This window comes from Geotrypetes seraphini, chromosome 5, assembly GCF_902459505.1.
Source record: "Geotrypetes seraphini chromosome 5, aGeoSer1.1, whole genome shotgun sequence".
NCBI classification, from domain to species: Eukaryota; Metazoa; Chordata; class Amphibia; order Gymnophiona; family Dermophiidae; genus Geotrypetes; species Geotrypetes seraphini.
The window spans coordinates 110,701,778-110,727,487 of NC_047088.1; the positions used below are offsets into that span (position 1 = coordinate 110,701,778).

Sequence of the window (25,710 nt, forward strand, 5' to 3'; positions counted from 1 at the left end):
CGCACCAATAAACTACCCACTAATTGCCATTATTCTTTAACCAATGGACAACCCCACCAAATATGCAAAAAATCCCCTCCCCACAATTCCTCCAACAACCATCTGTATCCTTCCCCAATATACGATGCAACCTAGCAGGGGTAAAATACCACATATAATAAATCTTATAACCATTCTCTACATAGTTAATAGAAAGGGTCGGGGTGAAGAGGCCCTTATAGACCACCTCCCAATTAGGGGACCACCTACCATCTGCAAACACCCGCTCCCACGCCACTCGATAAGGATCCCAAGGATCTTCTCTATATAATAAAGCCTGATAAAATCTAGAAATCCCCCCAGGTCCCGAACCATAGTAACATAGTAGATGACAGAAGATAAAAACCCAAATGGTCCATCCAGTCTGCCCAACCTGATTCATTTTTAATTTTTTTTCCTTAGCTATTTTTGGGCAAGAATCCAAAGCTCTACCCGGTACTGTGCTTGGGTTCCAACTGCTGAAATCTCTGTTAAAACCTACTCCAGCCCATCTACACCCTCCAAGCCACTGAAGCCCTCCCCAGCCCATTCCCCCACCAAACGGCCATACACAGACACCTTAAAAGCAAGCTCCAGCCTTAAAAACAAGCTCCAGCCATAAGTAACAAAATGCATATCATCCCAAATCTGTCTCAAAAACCGTAAGCCCAAACGGACCCATCGCCCCGTTATCACCCCCTTTCTTGTTGCAGAAAAACCAGGCAATGCCGACAGGGCCATCTGACCAAAATAACGTCGCTCTGGAAACATCTTCTTCCAAAGCTTATACCAAAGAGTTATAATCGTACGAAAAAAGGGATTGGGAGTCCGAAGCGCAGTGCGCAAACGCTCCAAAGGTACCCAAGGTAACAACGAAATCAGAGGCAAAAAATATTGCTCCACATATACCCAGGGTTTATTATCAAAAGACACCCACATCATAATCTCCTGTAACAATGCCACATAATAATACAAACGAAAATTTGGGACTCCTATCCCCCCTGCAATTTAGCTCGGTATAACACTACGGCGAACCCGCAGTGGCCTCTTTCTCCATATGAACGCAAACTAACTAGCATATTCTTTGATTTAAGCTCAAACATAGAAATAGGGGTCCTTTTATCAAGCCGCGCTAGCGGGGTTAGCGCGTTGGACATTTCATCACCCGCTAACCCCCGCGGCCGGCTAAAAAACTAATGCCTGCTCAATGCAGGCGTTGGCAGCTAGCACGACAGGCGATTTAACGCGCGGTATTACGCATGTTAAACCCCTACCACAGCTTAATAAAAGGACCCCATAGTCTTGCACTATTGCAAACTTACATACATACAAAACAGTGCAGCACTATATACACAAATAAGCTATAGCCCTGCACTAAACTTAGACATAATTTGTCCTATACAGAAAAACATGCACAAACATATTTACTATACACACAACACAGAGCCCTTACATTTTACTCAGAAACATACACACAGTATGCACTATACACAAACATCCATACATTCCTTCACCAACCACACAAACATACACATAACCCTGCAGTTTTTCCAGAAACATGCACACAGCCTTCCATCATCGTACACACAAGCAGCCATACAGTTTTAAAATAAGCATGAACACACAGTTGAATCCAAAAAGCTGTTCCTTCAAGTTCTTCTAAGCTGTTTTAGCAAACAGAGGAAGGTGAGCAGACGCTGCTGCCTTTTATCTTTGTTTGCTGATCTTCTGCTGAAGATAAGGCAATGGGAGGCTCCAGGGCCAGGGGGGCCACTTAACTAACTTCCTAGTATTAGGTGGTGTGCAAAAATCTCGGAGAGAGCAGGAACTAAGGCCTTGAGCATGCGTAGATGCTCAAGGCCCAACAAAAAGGACGACAGATCTTCGGGCACCGGCATGTCCTTGTGCGTTGGTGCTGGGTACCAGATGGGGGGGGGTACGTGATGGGTACGGGGAGGATGTCGGATCGCGCAGGAGGAGGCGCTCGTACATTGAGGCAAGCTCAGTTTCCGATGCGCCGATTTTGTGAATGTTTTGCTCGTCTTGCAAAACACTCGCAAACCGGTGGCACTTGTAAACTGAGGTAACACTGTATATGGAGAGCAGGCAGGACACCTGAACACACATCAGGCCATAGAACTCACTTACACCTACATCATTACACTTGTTTACACTCAAATGAACTTGTTAAACACATTATATCTGAAATAAAATGAAAACACTTTTTGTAATGTATATAATCTAGATTACAATAATGTGAATGTCAGGTTGTATAATAGCTCAGCTGAATTTCACACTAATAGTAATGCAACTATGCACTGGGCTTTATTCTTACATCAGAGAAGTACTTAACACATTGTTGGTGGGAAACGAGCAAACATGTTTTTCACATACTATCACTAGAAAGCAGGAGCCGACAAAAATCGGTTTCTACAAATTAGCGCTGGGATGCAGCAAATGTATAAACATGGCTATTCAGCGAATTAAAAACGGTGCATTATCTATCGTTAGATGTTAGTCGGTGAAGAGATACCTGATGATTTGTGGAATTAGGGTCAGAAGGGAGATCAAAATTGTAAATAAAATACTGGTAAATTCAAGTTGTTCACTCTCTCCAAGGTAGGGAGAATAAGAGGGCACTCTCTAAAGTTGAAAGGGGATAGATTCCGTACAAACGTAAGGAAGTTCTTCACCCAGAGAGTGGTAGAAAGCTGGAACGCTCTTCCGGAGGCTGTTATAGGGGTAAACACCCTCCAGGGATTCAAGACAAAGTTAGACAAGTTCCTGCTGAGCAAGAACGTGCGCTGTTAGGGCTAGTCTCGGTTAGGGTGCTGGTCTTTGACCAGAGGGCCGCTGCGTGAGCGGACTGCTGGGCATGATGGACCACTGGTCTGACCCAGCAGCGGCAATTCTTATGTTCTTAAATTTCTTCAGTATAAAAGAGTAGCTTTTTTTAATTTTGAAATTAACCTTGAATGTTGTAATTGTTTATAACAAAATAATTTAAAAATGTGTTCAAAATTTTTTTTAATGTTTATTCATTTTTAAAACTTACAATAAGTGCAACAGCATATAACATCAATTTATATTTAAATATATCACTTAATATCCTATTAAAATTTAATTCAGATCCCATAACCCTCCCTCCCCCATATACAATGACTTTCATCAAACATAAGAAGACATATAATAACCCTCCCCTTTCCACATTATTTGCACTTACACGAAAACCAAAATACCCCCCACCACCACCCTTCTCCCCCCACCTTGGATGTGCATATTTAAGGGGAAAAAATTATATTCATTCATTACAGTATTTTGTTAATGGTTCCCAAATATCCTGAATTTCCTAAATTTCCCCTGCTGCATGGCAATTACTCTTTCCATTTTAAATATATGACATAGGGAGTTCCACCAAAAGCTATAATTCAATCTATCTCAATTTTTCATGATCTGTTGTATGGCAACCCCTGTCATGATGAGTAATAGCTTGTTATTGTTCGAAGATAATTGGCTCTTGGTCCTTATTGATGTGCCAAATAACACAGTATCATAAGTTAATGCAACCGGATTTTCCAGCAAATTATTTATTTGCCCCCAAATTAACTTCCAAAAAGAAAGAATCAATGGACAATAGAATAGTAAATTATCTAATGTTCCAGCTTCAAGATGACAGTGCCAGCATCTATTAGATTTACAGCTATCTAACTTCAGTAAACGAACTGGGGTCCAAAAAGCTCTATGCAAAAGAAAAAACAAAGTTTGTCTCAGATGCAGACACTATATCTCATCCTCCAAGCTCAAATTCGTGGCCATTGAGACGCAGTAATTTGGTGCTTAATCTCAATGTTCCAAATGTCTCTTAGACCTGTTTTCGGTTTCTTATTTAAAAATCCAGATATTAATTTATACCACTGGGCGGCCTGATGTCCCAGAAAGTCCACCTGAAAACATAAGAACGGCAAACTATACTGACTACTAAGATTTTTCCATTCAGGGAAACCTACCTAAATGGCCTGTTTCAACTGCAACCATCTATAATTTTGTAATTTATTAAGACCAAATTTGTGTTCAAATTATAATAAAGAATTCAATATAAGAAAAGGAACTGAAAGTTTTATTAAAAAATAAGCAATGGTTCAGAAGTTACAGCTATTTTATGCGAAACGTAATTTCCCGTACAACATTTTAAAAATTTGCCTGCTTTTCGGCTTAGATGGGCAAATTAATGCCCGCAAACAATGTGTTAATGATGACTATTGTTTGTGAAATGGGTTATTTGAACTTGCTGTATTTTTTTTTTTTTAATTATAATTTAAATTTATCGGGAGTCAGAGTTGGTACATTTTTATGGACTCAAACTCCAGGTACCCAAAATTGTCTCTGACTTCTCGACTAACTCCACAGCCCTGGTTGAAACAACAAACCAATAATTGTTCATTTTTCTTCCTAAGTTCTAGAATAAGATGTCTTCCCCTGCCCCTGAAATATGACTTGTACTCAGACAGAATGTGGAATGAAGTACACATAATAGCTCCTGATCCTTCTTGTCGCATATGTGACGGAGACAATAGAAGGCTGCCCGGCATCAGCTACACTGCCCCATTACTGGAGTTGCCATCAAACTCCAGTAATCATTGCCATCATTAACTCCAGCCCCTCCTGATCCGTCTTGCCATATATTGGATACCTACCACAGAAGTCTGTTTGGCATTGTCTTCACTTCCCCTACTGCTGGAGCTTCCATTTAAGCACTACTTCTGCGCATCATAAATGAAGTTATATTTTTTGATCTGTCAAGTTTTGTTTCAGTGCTATCCTCTTTCTATTTAGGGATCCTTTCTATCTGTCCCATGCATTTTTGGATTCCCACTGTTTTTGCCTCCATCACCTGTACAAGGAGGGTGCTCCCGGCATCCGCCATTCTCTTTATGAAGAAGTATTTCCTGACGTTCCTCCTATGTCTACTCCAACGTGGGAAGCCACTACTTGCCCTGTATCGGTAGCATGGAATATTGCTACACCTTGGATTTTGGCCAGGTACTAGTGATCTGGATTGGCCTTTGTGAGAACGGGCTACTGTGCTTGATGGACCATTGGTCTGACCCAATAAGGCTATTCTTATGTTCTTACCCTACAACTTCATATTATGCCCTCTAGTTTTACTGCTTCTCTATCTCTGGAATACATTTGTTTGTAGATTAATACCCTTCAAGTGTCAACGATTTGGAAGAAGGTATCCCGTGAGGATACTGAGTGGGAAAAATGCTGGGAAGACACAACGGGCAAAAAACAAGAGTTGACAGAACAAGAAGAGGATGAGAAGAAGATCGTAGCACAGGAAAAGAAAGTAAAGATCGAAGCACAGGAAAAGAAAATGAAGACAAAAAAATACCAGGACTTAAATTGCATGTATACTAATGCAAGGAGCCTAAGGAATAAAATGGGAGAATTGGAAGTCATGGCCAAAAAAGAGAACCTAGACATCATTGGGGTCTCTGAAACTTGGTGGAATGAAGAAAACAAATGGGCCATAGCACTGCCGGGGTACAAACTCTATCGTGAAGACAGGTCAGGTCAGAAAGGAGGAGGAATAGCCCTGGACATAAAGGAAAACATACACTCAACCAGAGTGGACACAGCAGCGACGACCAACAAATTGGAAACACTATGGGTTAAAATACAGGGAAGGAAAGGGTCCAAGATAAAGATGGGCCTGTACTATCGTCCACCTGGGCAAACCGAAGCAAACGATGAAGAAATGAAAGCCGAGATGAAACGAGAATGCAAAAGCGGTAACACGATTGTTATGGGACACTTCAACTATCCCGGGATAGACTGGAGTCTTGGAAACTCACAATGCGCTAGGGAGACCAGATCCCTAGAGGCTATACAGGACTGCTTCATGGAGCAGCTTGTTAGAGAACCGATGAGAGGACATACCACTCTGGATCTAATCCTAAATGGGCTAAGAGGTCCTGCAAAAGAAGTGGAAGTAGTGGGACCATTGGGAAACAGCGATCACAATATGATCAAGTTCAAAGTCGAAGTAGGAATATCAAAGGTAAAGAGAACCACAGCGACAACTTTTAACTTGAAGAAAGGAAACTACGAAGAGATGAGAGTAATGGTAAGGAAGAAACTTAGGAACAGCTCAAAGAAATCGCATACTGTAGAGCAAGCCTGGTCTTTATTCAAGGAAACGGTGAGCGAGACGCAAAATCTGTATATCCCCAGATTTAGAAAAGGATGCAAAAAGAGCCGAACAAAAGACCCGGTGTGGATAATTAAAGAAGTGAAGAAAGCGATAGGAGATAAGAAAAATTCATTCTTGTTCTGTTCGTCCCGAGCTGCAGCAAGGCCTGGGCTTCCTTGAGAAGAAGGGTGGTCTGCATCAAGTTGGAAGGATACTCTCTTGGAGGATGTTCCGGAGGGACCTGGTGGAATTGAAGGGAGTATCCCTCTTTGACGATGGACAGGACCCGTTTCCAAGCGCACCATCTCCAACTGGATGGCGGCTTGCATCTTATTCTGCTATGCCCAGGCTGGATTGCCCCTTGACAAAAAAATCACAGCCCATAAGGTCAGAGCTCTGGCAGCTTCTGTAGCTTTCCTCAAATCGACACCGATTGAGGAGGTTTGTAAAGCTGCCACTTGGTCCTCGGTTCATACCTTCATTTCTCACTATTGCCTGGATACTTTCTCCAGACGGGACGGACAGTTTGGCCAAACAGTATTACAAAATTTATTCTCCTAAGTTGCCAACTCTCCCACCATCCCACTATGGTTAGCTTGGAGGTCACACATTAGTCCTGGGATAAAGCAATGTTACTTACCGTAACAGTTGTTATCCAGGGACAACAGGCAGCTATTCTCACGTCCCACCCATCTCCCCTGGGTTGGCTTCTCTGCTAGCTATCTGAACTGAGGAGACACACCCTGGTCTGAGCGGGAAGGCACTCGCGCATGCGCGGTGCGGGCGACTCGAAACTTCGAGTTTTTCTTCAAAGAAGCGTCCGCATCGGAGCTCCTTTGGATCATGTCACCCATTAGTGAGAATAGCTGCCTGCTGTCCCTGGATAACAACTGTTACAGTAAGTAACATTGCTTTACAGAACGGGTGGTAGATTCATGGCATATTCTCCCGGTATAGCCTATATTGGTATGAGCGACACACAAATAGAAGATTAGATTAGATACTTTACTGCAGGGACAATGCCATTCACCGCTCCACAGGGCATTGAATGGCCTTGTCCCTGTACCCATGGCAACCAGGTTTTTTTTTCTCCATTCTGGGGGTTACCCACAGGTAACATTCACCATGTCATTCTTTAGTAGCTCTGCTGCACCGGCGACGAAGTGCTGGCCAGTGAGGAAGATAGTCTTCACCACAGTTCTTCAACCGCCGGTCCGCAGAAAATTCCTGCCGGTCCGCGCAGGGCCGGCGAGATGGACGTTGTTAAATTTCCTGCCCTGGTGGTATTCGCGGAAATCTTCTGTTCCTCCCAGCCTCGGGTGATCAAGACAGGCTGCCTACGTCGGGCATTCCCTCTGAGTCTCGCCTATGCGGAAACAGGAAGTTGAAACAAAATAGGCGGGACTCAGAGAGGAAAGATCCCGACGTCAGCAGCCTGTCTTGATCGCTGCCCCTGCCGAGTCGCCGAAGAGGGCCGCGGGGAAACTGCAAGTAGAAGGGAGATGGTCAGCGTGCGCGGTGGGGGGCAGCGTGTGGATTGGGACCATCAGCAGCGTCTGTGCTGAAAGCCTGCCCACTTGCAGAATGCGGCGGATAGGGGCCTCCGGCTCATTTTGGGCGGCAGGGCCTGCGGTGCAAAGCTGTTTTTGCCGGCTTGGGGGGGGGGGGTCGCGAATGTGCAGGGAGCCTTCAACAGTGGCTGTCTCCTCTCCTAGCAGCTCTGTACTTAACAGGGCAGTGATTCACTTTAGCAACTTCCCCTTTCCTCAGAGGCGCCAACGGACCCAAGGCTGCCTAAGGAAATCACTGCTGCAGGCAAGTACTGAGAGCTGCTGGAAGGAGAGGAAGCCATTGTTGGAGGCTGGGAAGCTGCTGGATAAAGGGAGAGCTGCTACTGCACTTGGAGGGAGGTAGAAAGAGAGATGCTGCTGGGAGGGGAAGGGATGGGAAGAGAGCTACTGTTGGATAGGGGCAAGGAGGGAAGGGAGAAGGAAACAGCTGGCAGGGAGATTAGAGGAGGGAAAGGGGAGAGACAGGAATGAGAAAGTAGAGAGAGATTGAAGCTGGAAAGGGGATCAGCAGAGAAATGAGAGAGGGATAAAGATGCTAGATCTGGTGTAGGAGAGATAAAAATGAAGAAAGCAGTGAAGCTGGAATGAATGATGTAAAAAGGAGAGAGGAGGCACAGGCTGGATGGAAAGGGGAGAGGGGCATAGAAAGAAGTCAGATACATATGGAAGGGAGAGAGGCCAGACAGTGGATGAAACAGGCAGACGCTGGAAGGAAGAGTAGAAAGAAGATGAAAGCAGAGACCACAAAAGGTAGAAAAAAATCATTTTATTTCTATTTTGTCATTACAATATATCAGATTTGAAATATATATCCTGCTAGAGACATAACTGGGGACTGCAAAGCCTAACACTATTCCTATCGTGTAACTGCAGTATTCTGTTAGCATGATATTTCTGTGTAGCATTCTGTAATAATTTGGCTTGTTCAGTTTTCTTGATAGTAGAGGGGATATATGTGAAGGGGAGGGGAGACAGGGGTTTTGTTGGTCCTTGCTCTGAATATTTATATTTATAAAATGACAATTGTATAGAATATTGTTTCTTTTTATACTTTAATAAAATATGTTCAATATAAAATCATAACTGAGGCTTGTGCAGATGGGATCAGATGGTTTGTGGGGACCAAGCTTGCGGAGACGGGGCGAAAATGTTTTTTTTTATTTCGGTCTTAGTAGTTTTCCGGTCCACAAAATAATTATTTTATTTCTGCCGGTCCACGGGTGTAAAAAGGTTGAAGAACACTGGTCTACACTATCCCTTTTCAGTCAGCAAAAAAGAATTGGTTCAGCAAGAGAGAGAGAGAGAGAGAGTCATCTCATTGGGTGTGTGCCACCCTCTTGGCCATTCCCCCTTATGTAGGTGATTTGGCTAATTACATGTTTCTCACTTGGAAAATTAATAGGAGATAGTTCAGAAGGCAATTGATACACTGGAAATCCTGGGATTTGTCATAGACTATTCACAATCCAACCTGATATCCCACCTGCTCCAGCTCTTGCATGTACCTCACTGGGAAAGACTTTTCTTCTCTACAGAGGGATATATGTTTGAAAACAGGGGTGCCCACACTTTTTGGGCTTGCGAGCTATGTTTAAAATGACCAAGTCAAAATGATCTACCAACAATAAATTTTTTTAAAAAACACAAAGCACACTATACGGTGAGAAAATATTAATTATCATTTCTATTCCGGGTTTTTTTCAAAGAGGTCAAGGCAGATAACTCTATGCACTGTCACCTCAGTAACAACCATACAAAAATAGACAAATATACCCCCCTCCCTTTTTTTCTAAACCACAATAGCAGTTTTTAGCGCAGGGAACTGCGCTGAATACCCAGTGCTGCTCTCAACGCTCATAGGCTCCCTGTGCTAAAAAACGCTATTGCGGTTTAGTAAAAGGGGGCCATAGTGTAAAATATAGACAGCAGATATAAATTCAGACACATTTTGATCACTAAATTGAAAATAAAATCATTTTTCCTACCTTTATTGTCTGGTGATTTCATGAATCTCTGGTTGCACTTTCTTCTTGTGACTGTGCATCCAATCTTTCTTCCCTTCTTTCAGCCTGTATGCTTCCTCTCCTCCAGACCTCATTCCCTTCCCCAACTTTTTCTTCCTCTCTACCTGCCTCCCTTTCTTTTTTTCTCTTCATGCTCCCTGTCTGCCCCCTTTCTTTCTTTCTCCCTGCTCTCCACCAAGCCACTGCTGCCACCATCGGGGAACAGGCCCCCAAGCCACTGCCGCCATCGGATAACATGCCCCAAAGCCGCCGCTGCCCCAAGCTCTCCTTGCGTTGGGCCGACAAGCATTCCTTTCCCCGACGTCAATTCTGCCGTCGGAGAGGAAGTTCTGGCCCAGCCAGGCAGCGATTGGCTGGCCCGAACTTCCTCTCCGACGGCAGAATTGACGTTGGGGAGAGGAAGGCTGATCGGACCGGTAGATCGCCAAGGCAAAGTGAGGCTATCACGGAGCCCGGGATGGGCTCCGCGATCGACTCACTTTGCCTTGGCAATCTACCAGTCGATCGTGATCGACCTATTGGGCATCCCTGTTTTAGAAGATCTAACAAGAACACTACATCTAAGAAACACTCCACCTCTTTGTTTCTTGCTGATACTGATAACTGTACAAGTTTGTTTAAAATTTGAGGAATCACAAATACATAGTTTCTAGACTGTTTACATTACAGCTAAAAATTAGTGGGGAATTTTACAATAACCAAAACATTTAAGGACAGTAGACACGACAATAAACTTAATTGAACAATAGAATAGGAGGGGAGAACTACAATGTTGAATAGAAAAGAAACAATTAGGGCAAGAACAAAAGGTTTGATAGAATAAAAGGAAAGCGATCTCTCATACAAGAGATCTCAATAAAAAAAAAGGAATAAAAACGTTGATAATTTGGTTGGTTGGTTGGCCACTTCTGATCCAGACGACTGTGACAACTTTTACTTCCTTCCCAACTCTCCCAAATACCTTTTCAATTCCCTGATGGTTCAGCAATGAACCAGGGCAGGAGCGCAAGAAGATTGTTCCTGCCCCGGTTCACCGCTGGACCACCAGGGGATTGAAAGGTACATGGGGGCAGGCAGAAGGGAGGTTTAAGTTGTCACAGTCGGCCAGGACTGGAGGGTGGGAGGGATCCCTCTTGTCCTGGACCACCAGGCCTTACAGCAGGCCTGCAAGGCATCAAGATGGAGGAAGAGGATAAAGGGCAGGGAGGGAGCCTGGCATGGGAGGACATTTGAATCTTTAAAAAACAAAACACCTCCACCCTTCCATTTTATATTTGAGTCAACCTTTTTTTCCTCCTTTTATGTGGGAAAAAGGTTACCTTGGTTTATATTCAGGTTGTCTTATATTCGAGTTTATACAGTATATGTACTGTGTTCACCTTGTCGTGTTCCTAATGGGAAGTAGCCATCTATTTTCTCTATAATACTAATCCCCCTATCTGTTGCATTATTGGTTAAAGTAGTCTATAGAAAGGAGGTTTTATCCCTTTCTTGAACTTTCTGGTGTCCTTTTCTAGTTTTTCTCCAGAAGGGAGTTCCACCATTTTGAAACCATCACTGAGAATATTAGGCGGAAACTGGAAATGATTGAAAATGGCTATCGAGCCAATAATTTGAGGTTCCTAAACTTCCCTAGGGTTTTCTCTATGTCCCCTAGAGAAATGTTAAAGAAATATTTCCTAGAAATTTTCTCAGTATCCGAGGAATTAATTCACACAAGTATACTATTTGCCTCTTAGAAATAAGGAACAGCAACTGGTTAACCAAGGACAACAGGAACCACAATTAGATATTTCCACTTTATTGGAAACTTCTACAAAAGATTTGGCCACACCAGCAACATTATTGGCGACTGTTGCATTGGCACCAGATAAGAACTGGATTATGAAGATGTTCTTTAAAAATAGAACCAAAGAATTTCTGGGACAGAAAGTATAGATTTTTCCGGATGTCACCAAAGAGACTCAAAAACGTAGAAGGCAGTTTTTGTTATTGCAATCAGGTGTAACTTCAGTTGGGGGGGGGGGGGTTCTTAGGTTTCCCGGTAAATGTATTCTTCTTTATGGTTAAGATAAATGTTTTCTTTGATCCGACACACCTAACAAATTTTGTAGCTTTGAAACGTCTTGAGAAAAGTGGAACAACTGGAACAATAACTGACTCATGATTAGAATACTCCCTGTAATTTCAGTCACTTTTGATTTTCTTTTTAAATGGTTTCCTTCTTAACTATTAATATCACTCTATCTGAAAGTCTTGGATCACAGATAGATAATTGTGGACTATTGATTGCTCATTTGTAAGGGGAATATGTTATTTCCCCTTTCTATAAAATTATTTTCTTTTTTCTTGTTTCTAGTTACAATCATACTGTACAAGATATTATGCTTGATAATTTTGTGTAAAATGATAATGATAATTTTTTTTTAAAAAGAGAGAATAATCTTATCCTGTCGTTTTTGTATTTTATAGGGGAGGGTATTTCCAGCAGGTTTTCTTGGCTGAAGCGCATGACACGTGCTGGTGTATGTTTATGTAGTCTGGCCGCTAGATATTGCAGTTCTAAGAGATGAATGATTTTGTGTGTTAACAATAAGATCTTGAATTTTACCCTGCTTTAAATCGAGAGCCAGAGCAACTCTTTCAGTAGCAGGGTGGCACTCATTTTTCACAGCAGAAATCTTGCTGCTGCATTTTGTACTATTTGTACCTGCCTAATCATGTACTTCAGAATGCAGAACAGGATTGCATTACAGTAGTCAAAGATTGAGAGTACAAGAGATGATATTATGTTGGACATTGCTTGATGGGTGAAGTAGGGTTTAAGTTCTCCAACCCAGTAGTTTGCCATAAGTGTTTTTCATGATGCGTTGGACCTGTATTGTTATGTCTAGGTTTGAGTTCAGCTACACTCCTAGATTTCTCACCCCGTCATTGGATAATTTTATGGTATTGTCGTCCAGATTTAATTGGTATCTTGGGCTTTCTTCCTCTCTTATTAATCAGTAGAAATGGCTCTATCCAAGCGAAGACTTTTCCTCTGAGGCCCAAAGTGGTGTCTGTTGGACTTGGTCGAAGTCTGTTGAGAGGTCCAGGAACCATAGCAGCACGTCTCCTCCTTTAGTATGGTATTTGAGAACCGAGACCTGTACTGCTTCTAGTTCAGTTTCTCTGCTCAGTTGTCTTTTTAACCTTGATTGGGCCTGGTCTAGCTTTGACAAGTTTCCTAGGAGGTCTGATATTTGCTAACAGGCTAGTTTGTCTGGAAACATGGTTCTATTACTATGATCCTGAGACAAAATAGTTCATGCAGTGGCGGCACTCATGTTTTCTAAAGTCAAGAGAATTCAAGACCCAAAAGTCAGCAGGAAAAGTCATGGCCACAGAGTTTTGGGATCAGGAAAGTGTTGTAATGAGGCCAAATTCCGAATAGAATAGAATCTAGCAAAGAACATTAAGAAGGGGGATAAATCCTTCAGTTATATTAATGACAGAAAAAGAAACACAGATGGGACAGTACGCCTTAGTAAATCAGACGGGAATTATGTAGAATCGGATTCCGATAAAGCCGAATTACTAAATGAATACTTCTGCTCAGTCTTTACCTGCAAGGCGCCGGGGTCCGGTCCACAGTTGCAGACAAGGGAAAGCTTGGAAGACCCGTTTCGGAATTTCAAGTTTATGCCCAGCAGCGTCTACTGTGAACTATCAAGACTCAAAGTGAACAAAGACATGGGACCAGACAATCTACACCCCAGGGTGCTTAGAGAGTTGAGTGATGTCCTGGCGGAACCGTTATCCGTGCTCTTCAATCTTTCCCTAAGTACAGGAAGAGTCCCGTTGGACTAGAAAACAGCTAACATCATTCCACTCCACAAAAAGGATGCAGGACGGAGGCTGCGAATTACGGACCGGTGAGTCTCACATCAATAGTGAGTAAACTTATGGAAACACTAATTAAACATAAATTAGATACGATCCTGAACGAGGAGAATCTACGTGATCCCATCAACATGGATTTACAAAGGGAAGGTCCTGCCAATCCAATCTAATCAGCTTCTTTGACTGGGTAACAAGAAAGCTGGATATGGGGGAGTCCCTGGACGTCGTGTACTTAGACTTTAGTAAACTTTTGATTGTGTCTCACACCACAGGTTATTGAGCAAGATGAATTCGATGGGATTAGGTGAAACATTAACTGCATGGGTCAAAGACTGGCTAAGCGGTAGACTTCAGAGGGTGGTGGTTAACGGTACTCTCTCCGAAACGTCGGAGGTGATCAGTGGAGTGCCGCAGGGCTCGGTCTTCGGCCCGATCCTATTTAACATTTTCGTAAGAGACCTGACTCAGGGGCTTCAAGGTAAAATAACATTATTCGCTGATTACGCCAAACTATGCAACATAGTAGGCAAAAGCACATTGCCCGACAGTATGACGTGGGACCTACTCTTAATGGAACATTGGTCCTCGACTTGGCAACTAAGCTTCAATGCCAAAAAGTGTAAGGTCATGTACCTTGGCAGCAGAAATCCATGCAGAACTTACACCCTAAATGGTGAGACCTTAGCTAGGACTGCAGCAGAACGAGACTTAGGAGTGATCATTAGTGAAGACATGGAAACTGCCAATCAAGTGGAGAAAACTTCATCCAAGGCTAGACAAATGATGGGTTGTATCCATAGAAGTTTCGTCAGCCGGAAGCCCGAAGTCATAATGCCGTTGTACAGATCCATGGTGAGACCTCATCTGGAATATTGTGTACAATTCTGGAGGCCACATTACCAAAAGGATGTGATGAGAGCTGAATTGGTTCAGCGAATGGCCACCAGGATGGTCTCAGGACTCAAGGATCTCCCGTATGAGGAAAGACTGAGTAGAGAGAGGGGAGACATGATTGAGACGTTCAAATATATCACAGGCCGTATCGAGGTGGAAGATGATATCTTTTTTCTTAAAGGACCCTCGGCCACAAGAGGGCATCTGCTGAAAATCAGGGGCGGGAAATTTCATGGCGACACCAGGAAGTATTTCTTCACCGAAAGGCTGGTTGATCATTGGAATGGGGGTGGGTCATTAGAGTGGGCAGACTTAATGGGCTGTGGTCCTTTTCTGCCGTCATTCTCTATGTTTCTATGACTATCTTCTAAGAGGCCAAACAGTTAATGAAGAATGCTCTAACTTGCTGTGCCAATTAAAGGATGCACTGAAAGAAAAAAAGGAGAGGGAAGCTGTGGAAAGGAGCTCTTTTTACAAGATAATGCACCTGCTCACAAGGCTGGCAAAGTTAGGCTTTCAGTGCATAGACCACCCACCGTACTCACCATATGTTGTTCCATCTGACTAGTTTCTGTTTCCAAGCCTTAAAAAGAGTTTGAAAGGGTAACCGTATTTGAGTGATTCTGAGCTGATTGGAGCAGCAGAGCAGTATTTCAGAGACTAGACATCAGTATTTTTTGTAAGGGTTAGAGAAACTTCAGACATGATGTGCCAAGTGTGTTGAACTTAGGGGTGAACATGTGGAATAACTTTAAGTTTCATGGCTCTACATCATTCTCTTCTTGGTTGGGCTGATAATTTTTCAGCACCCCCTTGTAGTTATTTACCTGTAACGGGAGTTCTTTGTGGCCAGCAAGACAAATCAGCCACATAATACCTCCTTCTATCCCAAAAAGTAGACTTTGAACAGTACTGTGAAATCACAGGACAGCACAGGAACTGTTGTTCATGCTCAGAATCCTTTTTTTTTTTTTTTTTTTAATTTTTTTTTTGGTTCTGTGTTAAGTGCTGAGAGAGCAAGAGAGATGTCAGTGTCATCAGATATCACCCACTAATATGGCAGATTTTATCCTGTTCTCTACTGAGAACTCCCATTATGGGTAGGAACATACTTAGTTTTGGAAGTTTGTTGTTGTTGCATGTTAGAAAAAATCCAAAACATTTTTCTTTAACCTTACAAAAATACTGATTTTTATCATGTGTTTATAATGAACACTTCCTTTGTTTTCCATAGAAAAATTATTTTTCATTTTGTCTGCTGTTCATTGTAGAAACCTTCTAAACAGAGTGAAGAAACAAGGCAGAGGTCTACCTCTCTCTCCCCAGAGAGAGACAAGAAAACACTTGATGCCCAAGATGGAGAAACTGTATCAGCTAAGGAGCAGGCTTCACATCCTAAATGTCGGACACAGAGATCAAGATCTCCCAGCAAAAATAAATTATCTCCTTGTTATAACCAACGGAAGAAGAACCAAGATGGATCAACAGAACAAGGCTCTCCTAGGGAAAAACAGTCATCTCCAGTTATGGACAGGTCCTCGCCAGCTACTGGAAAAACATCAGAAGATGCAGGAAGTTCTCAAATTGACAGGCTTCTTCCAGAACACAGAACATTGTCACCACAGAAAGACAAGTTAGCTCAGAAAACAATTTGGTCTAGGTCTTCTCCAGAGCCAAAGTCCCCACCAAGAAGAAATCTACCCACATCCACTGAATGGCGGTCATCTTCTATAGATGGCGTATCACTTGACAGAAGTGAATCACCTGAACCCCATCAGACAAATATTTCCCGAGAGACTGATTCTTCATCAGATAGTGACACATCATCTGGAGAATATAACAAGTCTTTGAATAAAAAAAGGATGGGTGCCAAAGTTCCAGTTTCTAGTGTAAATGATAAATCTACAACCCATCAAAATCCAGGGTTATCGCCTAAACCTGAGACCAATACAGTGCAGAAAGTTTCAAAGACATCAGCCAGACCTTGTACTTCCCCAATTTGTATTAGGTCTAAAACTCCTTCAAAGAAAAACAAATCAAAGTCTAGAACACCTGTAAAGGAAAACAAGTATAGAGTTTCCCCAAGAAGATCAGGCACATCTCCAAAACAGGGTAGATCTAGAACTTCTCACAAACGAGGTAGATCCAGGACACCTCCGAGACGAGAAAGGTCTCGGTCTAGAACCCCTACAGGCTGGGGCCGATCTAGGTCATCTCAGAGGTGGGGATGGGGTAAATCCAGGACTTCTAAAAGATGGGGCAGGTCGCGGTCGAGAACGCCACCGTGGCGGGGCAGGTCACGGTCGAGAACGCCACCGCGGCGGGGCAGGTCGCGGTCGAGAACGCCACCGCGGCGGGGCAGGTCGCGGTCGAGAACGCCACCCCGGCGGGGCAGGTCGCGGTCGAGAACGCCGCCCCGGCGGGGCAGATCACGGTCGAGAACACCGCCCCGACGGGGCAGGTCGCGGTCGAGAACCCCACCACGGTGGGGCAGGTCGCGAACGCCACCACGACGGGGCAGGTCACGGACACCACCGCGACGGGGCAGATCACGGACGCCGCCACGGCGGGGCAGATCAAGGTCTCGAACACCGCCGCGGCGGGTCAGGTCGCGCTCTCGAACACCAGCACGGCGGGGCAGGTCACGCTCCCGAACGCAGCCACGTCGGGGCCGGTCACGGTCCCGAACGCCGCCACGGCGGGGCCGGTCACGGTCCCAAACTACCCCAAAACGTGGTAGATCACGATCTCCCCCTAGGCTGGGCAGGTCACAGTCTCGGACCCCACCAAGGACTGAAAAATCCAAAATAGCCATTAGGTATAGCAGTTCTAGTTCCTCTCCAGAACAAAATGTCGTATCAAGAATACCCCTAAAAAGAAGCAGTTCCAGATCATCTCCAGAACAGTTATCAAAAAATTCCCCAAATCAGAGCAGACTTGGTTTAGTTACAAAACTACAGAAGGCATCTAGGCTATCTCCAAGATATAGTAGTTCTAGTTCCTCTCCTGAAAACCGTGATAAATTAAAAATGCTTCAGGGGAAAGGGTTGTGTGGGTCTTCCCCACAGCAAAAAAAAAAATCAAACTTAAAGCCTCTGCTAAATTATTCTGGATCAGTATTAGAAGTGAAGGATAAATCTTTAACACCCCAGAAACCAATTCATTCTGAGTCCTCCTCACAGCCTGAAACCGCTAGAACATTTTCAAGTCAGAGTGAATCTGATTCATCTCCTGCAGTAAAGGAGAAATTGCAGGTATGCGTAAGGAGAAGCAGATCACTTTCACCATCATCAGGGAAGAACAAATCAGAGAGTTCCCCCATGCAGCACAAGCCTGAGTCATCCCTACCATTAAAGTGTAAATCGAGGACACCCCCAAGACGAAGCAGATCTGGATCACCCCCACCCATAACATATAAATTGAGAACTTCTCCAAAGCGAAGCATGTCTAGATCACCCCCACCCTCTGTGGGTAAATTGAAGACACCCCCAAGGCGAAGCAGATCTGGATCACCCTCTAAATCAAGGACTTCCCCAGGGCAAAGCAAGTCTGGATCACCTCCACCCATGATGGGTAAATCAAGGACATCCATGAGTCAAAGCAGGTCTAGATCACCCTCTCCTATTACAGGCAAACCAAGACTACCCCCAAGGCAAAGCAAGTCTAGGTCTCCCCCAACCACAACAGGCAAATTAAGGACACCTCAAACACAAAGTAGATCTAGATCACCCCCACCCATAACAAGGCAATCAAAGACACCTTCAAGGCAAAGCAGGTCTAAATCACCCCCAGCTACAACAGGCAGATCAAGAACACCTCCAACACAAAGCAGAGCTAGATCACCCCCACCTATAACAAGGAAATCAAAGACTCCTTCAAGGCAAAGCAGGTCTAGATCACCCCCACCCATAACAAGGAAATCAAAAACCCCTCCAAGGCAAAGCAGGTCTAGATCACCCCCATCCATAACAAGGAAATCAAAAACCCCTCCAAGGCAAAGCAGGTCTAGATCACCCCCACCCATAACAAGGAAATCAAAAACCCCTCCGAGGCAAAGCAGATCAAGATCACCCCCACCCATAACAAGGAAATCAAAAACCCCTCCGAGGCAAAGCAAGTCTAGATCACCCCCACCCATTACAAGGACATCAAAGACTCCTCCGAGACAAAGCAGATCTAGATCACCCCCACCCATTACAAGGAAATCAAAGACTCCTCCGAGGCAAAGCAGGTCTAGATCACCCCCACCCATTACAAGGAAATCAAAGACTCCTCCGAGGCAAAGCAGGTCTAGATCACCCCCACCCATTACAAGGAAATCAAAGACTCCTCCGAGGCAAAGCAGGTCTAGATCACCCCCACCCATTACAAGGAAATCAAAGACTCCTCCGAGGCAAAGCAGGTCTAGATCACCCCCACCCATTACAAGGAAATCAAAGACTCCTCCGAGGCAAAGTAGGTCTAGATCACCCCCACCCATTACAAGGAAATCAAAGACAACTCCGAGGCGAAGCAGGTCTAGATCACTTCCACGCATAACAGGGAAATCAAAAATACCCCTGAGGCGAAGCTGTTCTAGATCACCCCCACGCATAACTGAGAAATCAAAGACACCCCCGAGAAGAAGCAGCTCTAGGTCACCTCCATGTATAACAGGGAAATCAAAGACACCTCAAAGAAGAAGCATTTCTAGATCTCCCCCATGCATAAGAGGGAAATCAAAGACACCTCCAAGGCAAAGCCGGTCCGATTCGCCCTCATCTGTAAAAGGTAAATTGACATCTCAAAAACAAAGCAGGTCTGGATCACCCATATCTATAATGGGCAAACTAAAGACATCCCCAAGGCGAAGCATGTCTGGTTCACCTCCACATGTTAAGGGTAAATCAGTGTCACAAAGACAAAGTAGGTCTGGATCGCCCCCACTCATAGTAGGCAAATCAAAAATATCCCCAAGGTGCAATAAATATGAGTCATCCCCATCTCTAAAGGGTAAATTAAGGACTCCCCCACAACGGAGCAGGTCTGGGTCATCCCCATCACTGAAGAGCAGATTAAGAAAATCCCCACAGAGGAGCAGATCTGGGTCATCTCTTTCCACCAAGAGTAGGTCTCTGACACCCCAGCGGCGGAGCAGGTCTGGTTCATCTCCCTCCATGAAGAGCAGATCGAGGACACCCTCACGGCGAAGCAGGTCTGGATCATCTCCCTCTCTAAAGAGCAGATCAAGGACACCCCCATGGCGAAGCAGAAGTGGATCATCTCCTTCCCTAAAGAGCAGGTCAAAGACACCCCCGCAACAGAGCAGGGCTGAATCTTCTCCTTCCATGAAAAGCAGATGGAGGACACCCCCACGACGGAGCAGGTCTGGGTCCTCTCCCTCCCTGAAGAGCAGGTCAAGGACACCCCCACGACGAGGCAGGTCTGGATCCTCCCCATCTTTAAAGAGCAGATCGAGGACACCCCCACAGCGGAGCAGGTCTGGGTCCTCCCCATCACTGAAGAGCCGGTCGAGGACACCCCCACGGCGGAGCAGGCTTCGATCATCTCCCTTCCTGAAGAGCAAGTCAAGGACACCCCCACAGCGGAGTAGGTCTGGGACATCCCCTTCCCTGAAGAGCAAGACAAGGACACCCCTGCAGCGGAATAAGTCCCCATGCCTGAAGAACAAGAAAAGAACACCACCACATCAGAGTATGTCTGGGTCATCCCCCTCCATGAAAACAAACTTAAGAACGCCCCCTCGGCAGAGCAGGTCTGGGTTATCACCCTCTTTGAAGAGCAAGATGAGGACATCTCCACGACAGAGCAGATCTGGGTCCTCCCCTTCTGTGAAGAGCAAGATGAGGACATCTCCACGATGGAGCAGATCTGGGTCCTCCCCTTCTGTGAAGAGCAAGTCACGGACACCCCCACGGCGGAGCAGATCTGGGTCCTCCCCCTCTGTGAAGAGCAAGTCACGGACACCCCCACGGCGGAGCAGATCTGGGTCCTCCCCCTCTGTGAAGAGCAAGTCACGGACACCCCCACGGCGGATTAGGTCTAGGTCCTCTGATTCCTTGAGCAAGTCACGGACACCCCCGCGACGAAGCCAGTCTGGGTCCTCTGTCTCCTTGAAGAGCAAGTCAAGGTCACCTTCACGGCGGAGCAGGTCTGGGTCATCAACCTCCCTGAAGAGCAAGTCAAAATCACACCTGCGGCGGAGCAGGACTGAATCTTCTCCATTCTTGAAGGGCAAATTTGTAACAACCCCACAAGAAAGTTTGTCTGGTTCATCACCAGAACAGATGTTTTCAAAGACATCTCTACAACATAATGTATTTGGACCAGCCCAAGTAGTGATGTCCAAATCAAAAATCTTTTCTCAGGGAAGCATACCTGGCATGCACTGTATACCAAAAGAGAAATTGAAAACACCAACACCAGAAAGGGAAGGTAGATCAAGATTAACTCCAAGGCAAAGCAGGCTTGATTCATCCTCAGTAATGACAGAGTCCAGAACACCCCATTGTCGAAACCAGGCTGGGTCATCACAAGAAGGAACTAAATCAAAAATGGCTGCACAAGAAAGCCAATCTGATTCATCACCAGAAGCAAAAAGGATACAGAAAACACCCCCAAGGAGGAGAAAGTTGGGGTTATCCTTAGCAGAAAAAGAGAGGGCAAAAACAGCCTCAGGACAGAGCAGCTCTGACTCATCACAAGATGATGTAAGAACATCTTCATCTACTTCAAGACAAAGCAGATCTGGTTCTTCATCAACCACAGAAAAGTCTGAAACATCAAGAAGTAGGTCTAGATCCTTGTCAGAACCAGAGATGTCTAAAACCTCTTCAAGATACAATGGGACCAGATTTTCTCCTTCAGTAAAAGAAAAAACTGGGATGTCAGCTAGTCAGAGTAGTGGATCATTGCCACAGCAGAAAAAAGTAACTAGACTTGAAAGTAATTGGTCAGACTCTTCTTCAGACCAGGAAAATACCAGTATTCCTGATGGAAGGCAAAACAGATTTGGGTCACTGGCAGCAAAGAAACAATCACATAGACAAAATAGATATGAGTCACTCCAGTTGTATAAAGAAACTTCCAGAACACCACCACGGCAAAGCAGAACTGACAACTCCTCTTTTCAGAAGGAACCAATCAGAGGATCACCAAGACGAAGCAAAGTTGACTCACCCTCATCACATGAGCCATCCAGAACACCACCTAGGCGAAGCAAGATTGACTCACCATCACAACAGGAGTCAGCTAGACTACCTCCCAGGCGAAGCAGGATTGGCTCTCCATCACCACAAAAAGAGCCACCTAGAACACCTCCCAGACGAAGCAGGTTTGATTCCCCATCACCACAAAAGGTGCCAGTCAGAACACCTCCCTGGCGAAGCAGGCTTGGCTCCCCATCGCCACAAAAGGAGCCAGCCAGAACACCTCCCCGGCGAAGCAGGCTTGGCTCCCCATTGCCACAAAAGGAGCCAGCCAGAACACCCCCCTGGCGAAGCAGGCTTGGCTCCCATTCACCTCAAAAGGAGCCAGCCAGAACACCTCCCCGGCGAAGCAGGCTTGGTTCCCCATCTCCTCAAAAGGAGCCAGCCAGAACACCTCCCCGGCGAAGCAGGCTTGGCTCCCATTCGCCACAAAAGGAGCCAGCCAGAACACCTCCCCGGCGAAGCAGGCTTGGCTCCCCATCGCCACAAAAGGAGCAAGCCAGAACACCTCCCCGGCGAAACAGGCTTGGCTCCTCATCCCCACAAAAGGAACCAGCCAGAACACCTCCCTGGCGAAGCACATTTGTCTCCCCATCGCCACAAAGGAGCACACTTGGCTCCCCATCGCCACAGAAGGAGCCAGCCAGAACATCTCCCCAGCGAAGCAGGCTTGGCTCCCCATCACCACAAAGGGAGCCAGCTCGAACACCTCCCTGGCGAAGCAGGCTTGGCTCCCCATTGCCACAAAAGGAGCCAGCAAGAACACCTTCTAGTCAAAGCAGGCTTAGCTCACCCTCACCACAGAAGGAAATAGTAAGGGCACCTTCTAGGCAAAATAGGATTGACTCACCCTTGCCACAGGAGATGGCCAGAATCCCCTCAGGCCAATTGATGCTGGGATTATATTCAGAACATCAAGGGGTACCTAAGGCTGTTCTGAAGAGGAGTCGATCAAGTTCATCTTCAGAGCATGAAGATGAGTTGAAGATGCCTCAAAGAGAAAGTAGGACTGGGTCACCATCAGCAGTGGAAGAGATAACAGGAGCAACCTCTAAACGAAGCAGGTCTGAGTCATCTCCACTACTAGAGAAAACAATTCCTATTATAGGAATTGGGTCTTGCTTAACTACTAAAAGTGAAGAGAAATTGAGGATATCCCCAAGGCAGAATAAATCTGTTTTATCTCCATCACAAGATACATTATTGATGTCTCAAAGAGAGATTAAGTCTAGGTCTCCCCCAAAACTGCAGGAGCAACCGGTAGTATCCCCAGGGGGAAAGCAGTACAGATCTTCAGAACCGGAAGAGAAACTAAGCACATCACCAAAACAAGGCCAATCTAAGTCTTTTGCAAGGCAAAAAAAGACAAGTACCTCTTCAGAGTGCAGCAGTTCTGGGTCTTCTACAGAGGAAACTGAATCTGAATCATCTCTAGAAGAAAGTCATTCTGAGTCCTCTCCAAAACTTGAAAAAAGTATGCTACTGAAGCAAACACAATCTGTTTTGCCTCAAGTCAGGAATGTCACTGGCTCCTCTCCAAGACTAAGGCAGTCCAGTGTATCACCAGTGAGAAGCCAGTCTCAGTCACCCCCAAGACCAGAGAAGTCTGCCATAGCTACTACTTTGTCACCTTCAAAGCCAACACTTTCTAGAGTGCTTCAAGATAGAAGCAGGTCTGGCACACCTCAAAATAAATCAAAATCGTCTCCCAAGCAAGACAAGCTGGGGTCATCCACATCAGTTGAAAAGACAGCTGATTCAGCTTGTAAGCCTGGCTGGACTAGATCTCCAAGACAAGGTAGATCATCATCTCCAAACAAAAAGAAATCAAGGTCTTCAAGCAGGGGAAGCTCTGGCTCATCTCAGAGGCACAAATCGATGTCTCCAAGAAGAGGTAGATCTGGCTCCTCTCCAAGAAGAGAAAGGTCTAGGTCATTTTCAAGGCAAGCTACAGCACAGTATTCCCAAAGAGGAATATCTGGCTCATCTCCTAGGAGAAGATGGTCTAGATCAACTTCAAGAGAGAGAAGTAATAGACTTGTCAAAAGGAGAAGACGGTCAGAATCTTCTCCAAGATGTAGAAGGTCCAGATCCATATCAAGACAAGACACGTACAGATATTCTCAAAGGAGAAGATCTGGATCATCTCCAAGACGAGGCAGGTCCAGGTCAAATTCTCAGCGAGAGAAATCAAGATTTTCTCCACGTAGAGGTAGATCAGGATCCTCTCCATGGCGTGTAAGATCCAGATCAACTTCAAGAGCAGATAAATACAGATATTCTCGAAGGAGGTGGTCAAGGTCCTCTTCAAGGGGTGATAGATCAAGATCTACCTCAAGACAAGATAAATCAAGATACACGCCACACAGAAGGCGTGCTGGTCTGTCATCTCGGCGAAATAAATCCAGATCTCCTCCAAGATTAGATGCATCCCGATCATCTTCCTATAAAAGTAAATCAAAGCTGTCTACAGGACTGACTAAATCAAGAGAATCACCCTTAAGAGACCGATCCAGGTCTTTATCTCAACAGAAATGCTCATACAGCTCTCCAAGAAGGGACCGTTCAAGGACCCCTTTGAAACGAAAACAATCTCTGCGCTCTCCAAGAAGGGAGCGGTTTAGATCACCTTCAAGAGGAAGACGATCTGTGTCACCAGAGAAACATGTAAAATGTGCAGGAAATGATGAGAAATTTGTAACCTCTCTGCGAAGCCGATCCAGAGTATCTCCAAGAACAGAGAAATCATCAACCCTGAGACACAAACCACCAAGAGAAAGTAGTATTATGGTTCCATCCAGGAGATCTCTTGCTAGAGACAGCCGATCCCCTTCAGAGCCAAGAGAGGCATCTCCAGTGCCAAAAGAGCCATCATCAGATAAACCTGTCTCTTCTCCACTAAATTTACAGCCCAAACCATTTTCTTCAGAAAAAAACAGTTCCCCACTGAGGCTGCTGAGGGCATCTTCAGTTCCAGAACAGATTCTTCCAAGTAAAGAAAGTCATCCACCAACTGATAAAAGTCCAGTTGCCTTCATCAGAAGTAGCAGTTCCCCATTATTGGTGGATGAGAGAGCCCCAATACAGTCAGTGCTCTGTGAAAGTCCTAGCAGAGTTGTTTCAGGCATAACCAGCTCCCTGTTAGCCTACTCTTCTAGTAGCTCTCGATCATGTTCTCCAGAAATTCCAACATCCTCTGTAGGTACCCCTCTTCAATCTCTGGCAACCAGCCCCTCAGTGATGCTAGAGAAAATGAACCCCCAACTTCCCTCTCCAAAAACTGTTGATAACCTCCTTCCAAGCAGTCCTCTCCCTGCATCTGAGCCTCTATTTGAAGTTAAGGAAGTACTTGAAGAAACACCCAGTTTGCCACAAATGAAAATGGCTCACTCAACAACTACAGCATACCCTGATGTAGGGCCTAAACTTTCTCCCAGAGAGACATACAAGTTTGTTGCAGAGAGCAAACAGAAATCATGTCCCTTGCCAACCCAGCTACAGGGCATGGTAACAGGTTCTGACATGACAAACAAAAATGAGGACAACTTAAAATGTTTCTCAGAGCCATCAGCTTCTCTGACTTCTCCAAATCTGATATCTTCAAAAACTGTACAGCGAAAGAGGAGTTCTTCCACATCATCCACTTCATCTTCATCTTCTTCATCCTCTTCTTCATCTTCCTCCTCCTCCTCTTCAGATTCTAGTTCCAGTTCCTCAGATTCCAGTTGCAACTTGCCTGTGTTAGATATGCAAGAGACAGAACCAGTTGTTCACACACGGTAAGCTATATTTTTCACCTTATTTATTATGCTTTTCTTAGTTCCTTAAAAAACAAACCTCAAACTAGTAGAAGCTGTATACTGTGTGCTAAAGGGAGGCAATGTTTATCCTATATATGAACTCATAAAATTAACTCA

General features: G+C 45.0%; 1 protein-coding gene across 6 annotated transcripts in view; it reads left to right on the forward strand.

Moving 5' to 3' along the window:
• The window catches only part of SRRM2 (serine/arginine repetitive matrix 2), a 549,687-nt gene that overhangs the window by 418,801 nt on the left and 105,176 nt on the right, over positions 1-25,710 (forward strand). For 5 of the 6 annotated variants that reach the window (XM_033944768.1, XM_033944767.1, XM_033944764.1 and 2 more), the window contains exon 11: positions 15,857-25,572. The exons of the other annotated variant lie outside the window; for it this stretch is intronic. In XM_033944768.1, coding sequence (XP_033800659.1) covers positions 15,857-25,572 — 9,716 coding nt within the window. The remainder of the gene's footprint in view (positions 1-15,856; positions 25,573-25,710) is intronic. 6 annotated transcript variants of the gene reach the window in all.